We start from the raw sequence: 14571 nt of genomic DNA on the forward strand, positions 1-14571 counted from the left end.
CCATGGTTGCCAAGTTATTCCCAGTGCGAGCAGTTAGACCTTCTAAAATACTGCAAAATGCAGATTGCTCAAAACCAGATTTTCACTCTGAGCTTGCAGTTTATGTTTTGTATGGGACTGAAAAGGGGGTAATTACTCTGCTTTAGGATAATTTATCCTGCAATTTTTGTTGGATGTAATTAAAGATAGGTGTTCATGTATATAGAGCTCAAAATTGGTATTTGCTGTGGGTTGAGAATTGTTTAAACCTGTGTATAAAATCACTGCTTAGCATCGTGTAAATTCATGTTCCTTCTAGGTATTGCTAGACCTCACTAAAGGATAAGCTCACCTGTTTCCACCACAAAGGGAAGTCATTCCACTAAAAACCATTGTAGTCTTTTACAGAAAATAACCCCTTTCCTTTTGCTCCTTCCACCCTTGCCTCAAATGAGCCAATAAAAGTAATCTGGCCAATATTGAACTGCCAATATCAATGCTTCAAGTTACTACTGCTGTGTTGGGAGGCTGGTATTACTAGTGTTATCCAGGGTTGTGTCCTACTGTTGTACAAGTGGGGGATGCTGTGTGCAATTCTACTCTTCCCATGAGATGCAAGTTCCCACTCTCCCCAACCTCCATTTCTGCCAAGAATCCTCTCTTCTATTGAATCCTCCCCAGTGGCAGCACAGCGAACACATAAATGTGAGGTTTATAATAATGAATATAGAAAGATTAGAAAATAATTTTTAAAAAATTGGTAAACCATATATAACATAAAGTTTACCATTAAGATTTTTTTTTTAAAGATTTTGTTTATTTATTTGACAGGCAGAGATCACAAGCAGGCTGAGAGAGAGGAAGAGAAGCAGGCTCCTCGCTGAGCAGAGAGCCCAACACGGAGCTCGATCCCAGGATCCCAGGATCATGACCTGAGTCACCCAGGAACCCAAAAAATAACTTTTTTCTTTAAAAATTTTATTTATTTGAGAGCGAGAGAGAGAGAGAGAGGAGGAGCTGGGGCAGAGGGAGAGGGAGATGCAGACTCCCTGTTGAGCAACGAGACTGATCCAGGGCTTGATTCCAGGACGCTGGGACCATGACCTCAGCTGAGGACAGATGCTTAGCCAACAGAACTAGCCAGGTGCCCCTAGAAAAGATCTTACAAAAACTACTTATTAGAGAGAGCATAACTTGGGCACCTGGTTGGCTGAGTTGGTAGCATCCAACTCTTTTTTTTTTTTTTAACTTTTAAAAAAAAAGATTTTATTTATTCATTTGAGAGAGTGAAAGAGCACAAGCAGGACTGGCAGAGGGAGAGGGAGAAGCGGACTCCCCACTGAGCTGGGAGCCCAATGTGGGGCTCAATCCCAGGACCCCGAGATCATGACCCTATTAGAAAGCAGACGTTTAACCATCTGAGCAATCCAAGTATTCAGAGCATCCAACTCTTGGTCTCAGAGTAGTGAGTTTAAGCCCCACATTGGGCATGGAGACTACTTAAAAAAATAGAAAAAAAAAAAAGATGGGGCATAACTTCCCAATCGTTAAGTGTGAGCTCTGTATGGTGACTCCTTTCCAAAGAATGCAGTATGGAAAGGAGGAAAAAAGAGTAACCTTACCCTAGAGACACCTGACAAATACAATCTCAATTAGGTGATCAGGGTCAACATCAACAGTATAAATCATGTTGATAGTATGTACCCTTGATATGATATAATGAAAATAGCACTTTATTCTGTAATCTTCCTTCCTAAAACTCATAATCTCAGCCTTATCCATGATAGAAACATTCAACAAATCCCAACAAAGGTAGTCCCAAAAGACCACATTTTGTATTATTCCATTCATATGAAATGTTCAGAACAAGGAAATCTATAGAGACAGCAAGTTAATTAGTGGTTGTTTAGGGCTGAATGATAGTTGGAACCCCATACTGGGTACAGAAACTACTTAAAAATAAAACCTTTAAAGTATACAGTTCGGGGCGCCTGGGTGGCTCAGTGGATTAAGCCTCTGCCTTCGGTTCAGGTCATAATCTCAGGGTCCTGGGATTGAGCCCCACATCTGGCTCTCTGCTCTTCCCCCTCTCTCTTAAAAAAAAAAAAAAGTATACAGTTCAATGGTTTTTAGTATAGTCACAAAGTTGTACAATTATAGCCACTATTTCTTTTTTTTAAAGATTTTATTTATTTATTTACAAGAAAGAGAATGAGACTGAGCGAGCACTAGAGGGGGAAGGGTAAGAGGGAGAAGCAGACTCTGTGCTGAGCAGGGAGTCCGATGCAGGACTCGATCCTGGGACTCCAAGATCATGACCAGAGCTGAAGGCAGTCACTTAACCAGCTGAGCCACCCAGGTGCCTCTAATCTAAAGCAGTTTCATCAACAAAAAAGAAATTTCTTATCCATTAGCAGTCACTTTCCATTCTCTCTTCTAGCCCTAGACATTGCTATACTACTGTAGCATCTCTATGCCTAGTCTGGAAATTGAATATAAATGAAATCATATCAGTATGTGGTCTTCTCTGACTAGCTGCTTTCACTTAGCTTCATGTCTTCAAGGTACACCTGTGTTGTGCCACATATCATTCCTTTTTGGGTATTATGTATACACCACATGTTGTTTATCCATCAGTTGAGGGACAGTAGGGTTGTTTCCACTTTGGGTTATTATGAAAAATGCTGCTATGAATGTTTGTGGTAAGTTTTCTCCCAGGCATTTGTTTTCAAATGTATATGTCTTGGACAAATACCTAGGAGACAAATCATTGAGTCATAGGGTAACTCTGAAGTTTGTCTGTTCAAGAAACTGCCAGACTGTTTTCCAAAGCAGCTGCTCCACCATTCATTCCCACCATTCATTCCTATTCAGTGGTGTGGGTTCCAATTTCTCTACATCATCACCAACACTTCTTTTTGTATGTTTTGTTTTTATTACAGTCATCCTAGTTGATCTAAGGTGGTATTCTATTTTAATACTATTATATCAATACTACTACATATTAATACTACTATATTAATACTAGTATTAAATACTACCATTTAATACTATTTTAATTCTATTGAGAGGTCACTCCATGAGTATTTTTTATAGTATTTTGCTTTTTTTTAAAAAAAAGGCTTCAGTAATCTTTTGATAGTATACTATCTTTTTATAGTATTTTTCTTTTAACCAACATATTTTATATAATTTTTTGTGTATATTAGGTGATATATTTTACAAAGAACAAAAGTATTGCACTTTTGTTCAAGGGAGAGGAGAATAAGAGAGAGAAAGAAGAAAAACCACCTCTCTGAATAGGAGGGAAACTGGAAAGAGAATTTATTTTATGTCCTGCATTATAATGGGGTAGAAATCTAGTGATATTGATGAAACACAAAATGAAGGATGGGAGGAATGAGCATCAGAAGAAAAGGAAAATATGAGCTTATGAAACAGTCTTTAGTAACCTGATTAAGATTTAAAATGGGCTCTGCAAACATTTTAATAACATGTTTATATAGTTTTATAATCAAAATAAGTCTATGGAGTTTGTCTTCAAAACAAGATAGATTTTCTTCTGTTTGAGATGAACCAAGTTCAGTCTTGCCTTCTTTCGAAGTTCATTTACCCACTGCTTCTTCAATAGAATTACAGCCAACAAACATTTACTTGCTCACCCTCTCCAAGGAAGGTTCCTTCTTCTTTCCAAAGACTCCAGTTTCAAGTTCAGCCTCTCCGCATCTCTCATCCACTACTCCTAGCTCACTAAACTGACCGCTGGGCTCGTCACTGTCCCCCTGCAGGGGCTCTTCTCCTGGAATCCTCTTCTCCTATCCATTGGCTTGCTGCCTCCCTTGCTGTCCTCTCTGAGGACAACCCTCCTGACACCCCTATCTGAAATGGCCCTGTTCACACTCATACTGTTTCTTCTCTTGCCCTGCTTTCATTCTTAACATAGAAAAAAAGAGTTTGATCTCTTTATAATCAAATACATGCAAATGAAGCATATAAGGAGATAGTAATTTTCAGCTGTCAAATTACCAATAACAGAAATGATTATATCATCGAAGACAGGCTGAATAGGGTCAGAGCAGTTTTATAGCTATTGGTATATACTATTAAAACTTTTCTGGAATTTAGCAACATGCTTTAAAGTTCTTAAAGAATCCACGTTTTTTTTTTTTTTTTTTTAAGATTTTATTTATTTATTTGACAGACAGAGATCCCAAGTAGGCAGAGAGGCAGGCAGACAGAGAGGAGGAAGCAGGCTCCCTGCTGAGCAGAGAGCCGGATGCGGGGCTCGATCCCAGGACTCTGAGATCATGACCTGAGCTGAAGGCAGAGGCTTTTTTTTTTTTTTTTAGATTTTTTATTTATTTATTTGACAGAGAGAGATCACAAGTAGGCAGGCAGGCAGAGAGAGAGAGGAGGAAGCAGGCTCCCTGCTGAGCAGAGAGCCCAATGCGGGACTCGATCCCAGGACCCTGAGATCATGACCTGAGCCGAAGGCAGCGGCTTAACCCACTGAGCCACCCAGGCGCCCCTGGAGGCAGAGGCTTTAACCCACTGAGTCACCCAGGCGCCCCTGAATCCACGTTTTTTGACCTAGTAATTTCAATTCTAAGAATCAGAAAGAATTAATTGGAAGGTAGGAAAAGGTTTATATATCAGAACATTCATTGTGATGTAATTCATAATGGTGAAAATTAAATAAACTTACATATAAATAATATATATGGGGCGCCTGGGTGGCTCGGTTGGTTAAGCCTCTGCCTTCAGCTCTGGTCATGATTCTGGAGTCCCGGGGTTGAGGCCCTCATCAGTCTTCCCGTGAGCAGAGAGTCTGCTTTTCCCTCTGACCCTCTTCCCTTTTGTTCTCCTTCGTATAAATAAATAAAATCTTTAAAGAAATAAATATTTCTCTCATTTATATATATATGTATTATTTAATTTATTTTTTAAAAGATTTTATTTATTTATTTGAGAGAGAGAGAGAGAGCGAGAGAAAGAGAGAGCGCAAGCTGGGAGGAGAGGGAGAAGAAGGCTCCCTGTTGAACAGGGAGGCCTACTGGGGGCTGGATCCCAGGACTCTGGGATCATGACCTGAGTTTAACTGACTGAGCCACCCAGGTGCCCCACGAGAGAAATAGTTAAAACTCCGGTCCATTCATATGATGAGAATCTATAAGAACACTGAAAATCATGCTCTTGGGGTGCCTCAGTGGCTCAGTCAGTTAAGTGTCTGCCTTCAGCTCAGGTCATGATCCCAGAGTCCTGGGATCAGGTCCTGCATCAGGCTCTTTGCTCCTCGGGGAATCTGCTTCTCCCTCTCCCTCCCACTGCCCCTGCTAGTGCTCTCTCTGAGAGATAAAATAAAATCTTTTAAAAAACTCATTCTCTCTTTCACTGACTTTTTAGTAAAATAAGAATATACTCATAAAATACCTTAAGTTTAGAAAGTAGGATATGCAAATATGCATATATGTTATTTACTACGTATACAAACATACATATAGTACATAATAAAAACCAGAAAGCATATATAATCCAAAACTTGTTCTTAAAATTAGTGAACTTCAGATTCACCTAGGAATTTATGAAAATCACACGTGTACTGGCCCTGTCCAAACCTACTGAATCAGAACTTGAATCAGAATTAGCTCTGAAGCAGGAATATGGACACTTGCTATTACATTCTTCTCACCACCTATCAGCATATCACTATTTTATCTGTCCTCTTTGCTGGAATGAAAACTTCAGCTAGAATGCATAACTTGCTTTGCATGAGAAAAAGGGGAGCCTGAGGGAGGACAGACAATCTTAAAGCCTTGGAGAGTCAGGAAGGGAGGACTGGAGAAGGAAGGGCAAAAATATACTCTGTGATGGCACGGACTCAAGACTGGGGAAGGAGGGCTTAAAAGATATTTTCAAAGGAAACGCTGGGCACTATCCAGTCTAAGCCACCTCTGCCTCTCTCCATCGGGAAGTTTTCAGTACCATGTTATCTTCTCACTAATAAATACATCTGACAAGATTATTGAAGGGGAGTGGGAAGAAATGTCAAGTCCTACTGTGAGGACGGTGGGAGAAGGTGGGTGATGAAGACTGCCGGTGGGTCAGCCATCAGATCAGGGTTGTGTGGACTTACCTTTAGAAGCATATTTTTCATGGTAAATCTCATAGGCTCTTCTGTGGGCATCAGCGAGGGTCTGGAGACGTGAAGATCTTGATTCCTGCTGGGGAAGCTCTTTCATCACCTCTTCCAAGTCACTAAACGTGAACCAGATCTGAACCAGGTCCCCAAAGGAGTGGAAGGCGAATGAGGCATAGTCCGCAAAGAGATCGGCAAAGACTTCACTTCTCTGGACAGTGCTGGGAGGGAGCGTCTGGTGATGCAGAACGACCAGGGGCTGAAGCTGTGCAGTCTTGAGGGTCTCAAGGAACCGCTGGTAGCACTGCACTGCTTTGTTGTCTGGATTCTCAGAGCTTACTGCTGGGAGAAGTTGTGCCCACGGCAGAAATACTTTATAATGGGTGATCCCACTGGCATGAACACGCCTGAAGTACTCTGGCAGGAAAGCAGGCAGTGGTTGTTGACAAACATAAATGCTTTCATCCTCTGCTGCAAATTTGGAACCCGGGGTTCCCAGTGGACTACTCTGGTACAGCAAGGCATTGGTGAGAGGACCAGCAGCTGAAATGAAGTTTCCGTCGGATTCCCAATCTAATCCCTGGCATGAAAAGCTTAGGAGGACAATAAAGACTGAATTCCAAGCCAGCTCCATTTTCAAGTACCTGTTAGGAAGCATATGAAATCCTTACTTTTATAACAACAGCTAGGTTGTAAAATGCTGAGTGATTGTTGACATTTAATATTTAACTGGGTTATCTATGGTAATGAAATCAGGGTGCGGCTTACCAGTGAAATATCAAAAATTTAAAGACCACAGAGATAACACAAAAACCTCAAACATCTCATGTAATTTGTGCAGATGAGCCTGGAAAATGTCTGAAGGGGAAAGTTCTCCACGTCTTTTTCTTAATTATGAATTAGTTTAAAATTCACTTACATAATAAAACAAAGGTGAGTCCCTTGCAAGCCTTTCCCCCCTTAAAAATATATAAGTAGGGGCACCTGGGCAACTCAGTTGGTTAAGTATTGGACTCTTGGTTTTGGCCCAGGTCATGATCTTGGGGTCCTGAGACTGAGCCCCACATTGGACTCTGCACTCAGCAGGGAGTCTGCCTGAGATTCTCTCTCTCCCTCTCCCTCTGCTGTTCCCCCTGCTCTAAGTCAAAGAGAGAAAATCTTTTAAAAAATTATAAAACTTAAAATAAATATTTATAATTAAATGATGAACACATTGTGTAAAAAATTCAGTTACAGAAACATGTATGAAAAACCTACAAATTCCCCTTCCCCAAGCCCCCTTACCTTCCTTAGGTAAGTACTCTCAGCACTATGCCTCCTTCCAGTTTTCTTTCTTTCTGGAGTTTAATGGTTATTCAGGAGTCAGAATGCCTGAGTTTAAATCTTTTTTTTTTTTTTTAAAGATTTTATTTATTTATTTGACAGAGAGATTACAAGTAGGCAGAGAGGCAGGCAGAGAGAGAGAGGAGGAAGCAGGCTCGCTGCTGAGCAGAGAGCCCGATGCGGGACTCGATCCCAGGACCCTGAGATCATGACCTGAGCCAAGGCAGCAGCTTAACCCACTGAGCCACCCAGGCGCCCCTGAGTTTAAATCTTATCTGGTGAAAGTTACTTAGTTTTTCCATGCCTCTGTTTCCTCATTGGCAACAATGGTGAACAGATAAGTTGTGAAATGAGATCATTCTTTAGCATCTTTAGAACAATGCAACTCAACTATTACTAAATATATACAAATGCAAATGTATGTAAATGTATAACATTTTAAACATATAACTTAACATATATGCAATTATGCCTTATGTATTGTTCCTCTGATTTCTTCTTTTCCACTTAACAGCTCTTAGAACACTGTCTATATCAGAATATATAGAAACACTTCTTTTTTTATTTTTAAGATTTTTATTTATTTATTTTGAGAGAGAGAGAGACAGAGTGAGAGAGAGCACGAGAGGGGAGGTCTGAAGGAGAAGCAGACTCCCCATGGAGCTGGGAGCCCGATGTGGAACTTGATCCCAGGACTCTGGGACCATGACCCGAGCCGGAGGCAGGGGCTTAACCAACTAAGCCACCCAGATGCCGGAAACACTTCTTTTTAACAGATGCATAGCATTCTACATAAGGATGTACCCTAATTGAACCTCTAGCATACAGAACACTGGTTGATTCCTAATTTTATTTTATTTTTATGTTTTAAAAGATTTTCTTTATTTATTCGAGAGAGAGCATGAGTTGGGGAACAGCGGAGCTCCCTGGACAGAGGGAGAGAGAGAAGCAGACTCCCCACTGAGCAGGAAGCCTGATATGGGGCTCTATCCCAGAACCCTGAGATCATGACCTGAGCTGAGGCAGATGCTTAACCAACTGGACCACCCAGGTGCTCCAGATTCCCAATTTTAATGTGTTGCAAATGAATATCTATATCTGTACATCTTTGTCTATATTCATTTCTATAAGACAGAGTCTTAGAAATTAAGTTCTGGACTCAATGTTAATTATACACATTAGAATTTTGACTGAGGTCCAAATAGTTTTCCAAACAGACTTATTCAATTTAAATCCTACCTAATGTTAAAAGGATGCCTAAATCTCTGCTTTGGTGTCACCAATTATAAAACTTCATATTTTTGATACTTTGAAACATGAAAATATTATCTCCTTGTTGATTTATCATTTTTCTGCTTAAAAGAGATAACTAGCTGTTCATGTTATACCGTATACGTGTGGATTTATTTCTGGGCTATTTTGTTCCATTGACATATGCGTTTTTAGGCCAATACAATAATATTTTGATTAATGTAGCTATGTAATAGAGTGAAATCAGGGAGTGTGATCCCTCCAGCTTTGTTTTTCTTTCTCAAGATTGCTTTGGCTAGTCAGGGACTTTTTGGTTTCCATATATATTTTATTTTATTTTTTAAGATTTTATTTATTTATTTGACAGAGAGAGATCACAAGTAGGCAGAGAGGCAGGCAGAGAGAAAAGCGGAAGTAGGCTCCCCGCTGAGCAGAGAGCCCAATGCGGGACTTAATCCCAGGACCCTGAGATCATGACCTGAGCCGAAGGCAGCGGCCTAACCCACTGAGCCACCCAGGCGCCCTCCATATATATTTTAGAATTGTTTGCTCTATTTCTATGAAAAATGCCATTAGAATTTTGATAGGGATTACATTCAATCCATAGATTGGGTGGTATGGACATTTAACAATGTCAGTTCTTCCAATTCATGAGCATGGAGTATCTTCCCATTTATTTGTGTCTTCTTTAGTTTACTTCATCAATGTCTTACAGTTTTCCATGTACAAGTCTTTCACATCTTTGGTTAAATTTATCCCTACGTATTTTATTCTTTTTTTTTTTTTTTAAAGATTTTATTTATTTATTTGACAGAGAGAGATCACAAGTAGGCAGAGAGGCAGGCAGAGAGAGAGAGAGGAGGAAGCAGGCTCCCTGCAGAGCAGAGAGCCCGATGTGGGACTCGATCCTGGGACCCCGAGATCATGACCTGAGCTGAAGGCAGCGGCTTATCCCACTGAGCCACCCAGGTGCCCCCGTATTTTATTCTTGATGCAATTGTGAGATCGTTAATTTCTCTTTCTGGAAAAAAAAATTTCTCTTTCTGATAGTTCATTGTTACCAATATAAATTCAACACATTTTTTTAATTTTTAATTTTTCATAAACATATAATTTTATCCCCAGGGGTACAGGTCTGTACAGGTCTGTACAGGTCTGAATCACCAGGTTTACACACTTCACAGCACTCACCATAGCACATACCTACCCAATGTCCATAACACCACCCCCCTCTCCCCACCCCCCTCCCCCCAGCAACCTTCAGTTTGTTTTGTGAGATTAAAAGTCACTTATGGTTTGTCTCCCTCCCAATCCCACCTTGTTCCATTTATTCTTCTTCTACCCCCTTAAGCCCTCATGTTGCATCTCCACTTCCTCATATCAGGGAGAGCATATGATAGTTGTCTTTTTCTGATTGACTTATTTCATTAAGCATGATACCCTCTAGTTCCATCCATGTTGTCATAAATGGCAAGGTTTCATTTCTTTTGATAACTGCATGATATTCCATTGTGTGTATATATACCACATCTTCTTTATCCATTCACATTGAGGTCCTTCATCCATTTTTGAGTCTATTTTCATGTGTGGTGTGAGGAAATGGTCCAATTTCATTTTTCTGCATGTGACTGTCCAATTTTGCCAACACCATTTATTGAAGAAGCTGTCTTTTTTTCCATTGGACATTCTTTCCTGCTTTGTCAAAGATTAGTTGACCATAGAGTTGAGGGTCTATTTCTGGGCTCTCTATTCTGTTCCATTGATGTATGTGTCTGTTTGTTTTTGTGCCAATACCATGCTGTCTTGATGATGACAGCTTTGTAATAGAGCTTGAAGTCCGGAATTGTGATGCTACCAACGTTAGCTTTCTTTTTCAATATTCCTTTGGCTATTCGAGGTCTTTTCTGATTCCATATAAATTTTGGGATTATTTGTTCCATTCCGTAGAAAAAAATGGATGGTATTTTGATAGGAATTGCATTAAATGTGTAGATTGCTTTAAGTAGCATAGACATTTTCACAATATTTATTCTTCCAATCCAGGAGCATGGAACATTTTTCCATTTCTTTGTGTCTTCCTCAATTTCTTTCATGAGTACTTTATAGTTTTCTGAGTATAGATTCTGTGCCTCTTTGGTTAGGTTTATTCCTAGGTATCTTATAGTTTTGGGTGCAATTGTAAATGGGATTGACTTCTTAATTTCTCTTTCTTCTGTCTTGTTGTTGGTTTAGAGAAATGCAACCAATTTCTGTGCATTGATTTTATATCCTGACACTTTACTGAATTCCTGTACAAGTTCTAGCAGTTTTGGAGTGGAGTCTTTTGGGTTTTCCACATATAGTATCATATCATCTGCAAAGAGTGATAGTTTGATTTCTTCTTTGCTGATTTGGATGCCTTTAATTTCCTTTTGTTGTCTGATTGCTGAGGCTAGGACTTCTAGTACTATGTTGAATAGCAGTGGTGATAATGGACATCCCTGCCCTGTTCATGACCTTAGCAGAAAAGCCTTCAGTTTTTCTCCATTGAGAATGGTTTTTGCGGTGGGTTTTTCATAGATGGCTTTGATAATATTGAGGTATGTGCCCTCCATCCCTACACTTTGAAGACTTTTGATCAGGAAGGGACACTGTACTTTGTCAAGTGCTTTTTCAGCATCTATTGAGAGTATCATATGGTTCTTGTTCTTTCTTTTATTAATGTGTTGTATCATATTGATTGATTTGCGGATGTTGAACCAACCTTGCAGCCCTGGAATAAATCCCACTTGGTCGTGGTGAATAATCCTTTTAATGTACTGTTGAATCCTATTGGCTAGTATTTTGGTGAGAATTTTTGCATCTGTGTTCATCAAAGATATTGGTCTGTAGTTTTCTTTTTGATGGGATCCTTGTCTGGTTTTGGGATCAAGGTGATGCTGGCCTCATAAAATGACTTTGGAAGTTTTCCTTCCATTTCTATCTTTTGGAACAGTTTCAGGAGAATAGGAGTTAGTTCTTCTTTAAATATTTGGTAGAATTCCCCTGGGAAGCCGTCTGGCCCTGGGCTTTGGTTTGTTTGGAGATTTTTAATGACTGTTTCAATCTCCTTACTGGTTATGGGTCTGTTCGGGCTTTCTATTTCTTCCTGGTTTAGTTGTGGTAGTTTATATGTTTCTAGGAATGCATCCATTTCTTCCAGATTGTCAAATTTGTTGGCATAGAGTTGCTCATAGTATGTTCTTATAATTGTCTGTGTTTCTTTGGTGTTAGTTGTGATCTCTCCTCTTTCATTCATGATTTTATTTATTTGGGTCCTTTCTCTTTTCTTTTAGGGGTTTATCAATCTTATTAATTCTTTCAAAGAACCAGCTCCTAGTTTTGTTAATTTGTTCTATTGCTTTTTGGTTTCTATTTCATTGATTTCTGCTCTGATCTTTATGATTTCTCTTCTCCTGCTGGGTTTAGGGTTTCTTTCTTGTTCTTTCTCCAGCTCCTTTAGGTGTAGGGTTAGATTGTGTACCTGAGACCTTTCTTGTTTCTTGAGAAAGGCTTGTACTGCTATATATCTTCCTCTCAGGACTGCCTTTGTTGTGTCCCACAGATTTTGAACCGTTGTGTTTTCATTATCATTTGCTTCCATGAATTTTTTCAATTCTTCTTTAATTTCCTGGCTGACCCGTTCATTCTTTAGAAGGATGCTGTTTAGTCTCCATGTATTTGGGTTCTTTCCAAATTTCCTCTTGTGATTGAGTTCTAGCTTCAGAGCATTGTGGTCTGAAAATATGCAGAAAATGATCCCAATCTTTTGATACCGGTTGAGACCTGATTTAGGACCCAGGACATGATGTATTCTGGAGAATGTTCCATGTGCACTAGAGAAGAATGTGTATTCTGTTGCTTTGGGATGAAATGTTCTGAATATATCTGTGATGTCCATCTGTTCCAGTGTGTCATTTAAGGCCTTTATCTCCTTGTTGATCTTTTGCTTGGATGATCTGTCCATTTCAGTGAGGGGAGTGTTAAAGTCCCCTACTATTATTGTATTATTGTTAATGTGTTTCTTTGATTTTGTTATTAATTGGTTTATATAGTTGGCTGCTCCCACGTTGGGGGCATAGATATTTAAAATTGTTGGATCTTCTTGTTGGACAGATCCTTTGAGTATGATATAGTGTCCTTCCTCATCTCTTATTATAGTCTTTGGCTTAAAATCTAATTGATCTGATATAAGGATTGCCACCCCTGCTTTCTTCTGATGTCCATTAGCATGGAAATTGTTTTCCACCCCCTCACTTTAAATCTGGAGGTGTCTTTGGGTCTAAAATGAGTTTCTTGTAGGCAACATATAGATGGGTTTTGTTTTTTTACCCATTCTGATATGCTGTGTCTTTTGATTTGGGCATTTAGCCCATTAACATTCAGGGTAACTATTGAGAGACATGAATTTAGTGCCATTGTATTGCCTGTAAGGTGACTGTTACTGTATATTGTCTCTGTTCCTTTCTCATCTACTACTTTTAGGCTCTCTCTTTGCTTAGAGGACCCCTTTCAATATTTCCTGTAGAGCTGGTTTGGTGTTTGCAAATTCTTTCAGTTTTTGTTTGTCCTGGAAGTTTTTTTATCTTTTCTTCTATTTTCAATGATAGCCTAGCTGGATATAGTGTTCTTGGCTGCATGTTTTTCTCGTTTAGTGCTCTGAATATATCATGCCAGCTCTTTCTGGTCTGCCAGGTCTCTGTGGATAAGTCTGCTGCCAATCTAATATTTTTACCATTGTATGTTACAGAGTTCTTTTCCTGGGCTGCTTTCAGGATTTTCTCTTTGTCACTAAGGCTTGTAAGTTTTACTATTAGGTGTCGGGGTGTGGACCTATTCTTGTTGATTTTGAGGGGGGTTCTCTGCACCTCCTGGATTTTGATGCTTGTTCCCTTTGCCCTATTAGGGAAATTCTCTCCAATAATTCTCTCCAATATACCCTCTGCTCCCCTCTCTCTTTCTTCTTCTTCTGGAATCCCAATTATTCTAATTTTGTTTCGTCTTATGGTGTCCCTTATCTCTTGAATTCTCCCCTGGTGGTCCAGTAGCTGTTTGTCCCTCTTTTGCTCAGCTTCTTTATTCTCTGTCATTTGGTCTTCTATATCGCTAATTCTTTCTTCTGCCGCATTTATCCTAGCAGTGAGAACCTCCATTTTTGATTGGACCTCATTAATAGCTTTTTTAATTTCAACTTGGTTAGATTTTAGTTCTTTTATTTCTCCAGAAAGGGCTTTTATATCTCCTGAGAGGGTTTCTCTAATATCTTCCATGCCTTTTGCTGCTGCTCCTTGGAACAATTTGTTACTTAAACTGTAACCCCTGGAGGATTTTACTAGTTGCCAAGCACATTTAGATATGGCCTTAAGAAATACATATACTGGCAACAGGTCTTTGGGGAGAAGGACGATATTTGACCGTGAAGCTGGGCAGCCGGGAGTGCCCAGCCCACCCAGGGCCAAACGCCGCCAGCTTCAGGGAAGCCAAGCACCTGGGAACGCCCGGTCAGCTCAGGATGGAACAAAAACTGCCTGCTTCCCTTTTCCATTATCGCTCCTTTCTCTTCCCAGACGCACCTGTTGTTAGTTAGATGAGTCCTTTGAATGTGCTTGTTTAACTATAAACTTTATCCTCCTTCTTGCTTGTCTGTAAGACGGGATTATCATTTGACCTTCATCAGTCCTTCTGTTGGCTATTGTTTCTATCCAATAAAAGTGAGAAGGTGGGTTGCTCGTGGCAGCAGTCCTTTTTGACTGTTGTCCCCTGCTCCCAGTCTTTTGCTGCTGACTTGTTTGTGCCTAATTCTTCTCTCGTCGCCGACTGAAAGTGGCACCTTTTTTGAGCCTGGCTAGAACCTTGAGACTCGT

The 14571-nt window shown here is 39.9% G+C and overlaps 1 protein-coding gene across 1 annotated transcript in view; it reads right to left on the reverse strand.

The window, feature by feature from the left end:
* LCT (lactase) overlaps positions 1 to 6749 on the reverse strand; it is a gene marked incomplete at its 5' end in the record, with an annotated part of 54189 nt that extends 47440 nt beyond the window's left edge. The window contains one exon of the mRNA XM_082689279.1: positions 6113 to 6749. Within this exon, the coding sequence (XP_082545405.1) occupies positions 6113 to 6749 (637 nt within the window). The remainder of the gene's footprint in view (positions 1 to 6112) is intronic.
* Between the last annotated feature and the right edge of the window lie 7822 nt (positions 6750 to 14571).

The sequence above is a fragment of the Mustela nivalis genome, assembly GCF_964662115.1.
Source record: "Mustela nivalis genome assembly, chromosome: 11".
Lineage (NCBI taxonomy): Eukaryota > Metazoa > Chordata > Mammalia > Carnivora > Mustelidae > Mustela > Mustela nivalis.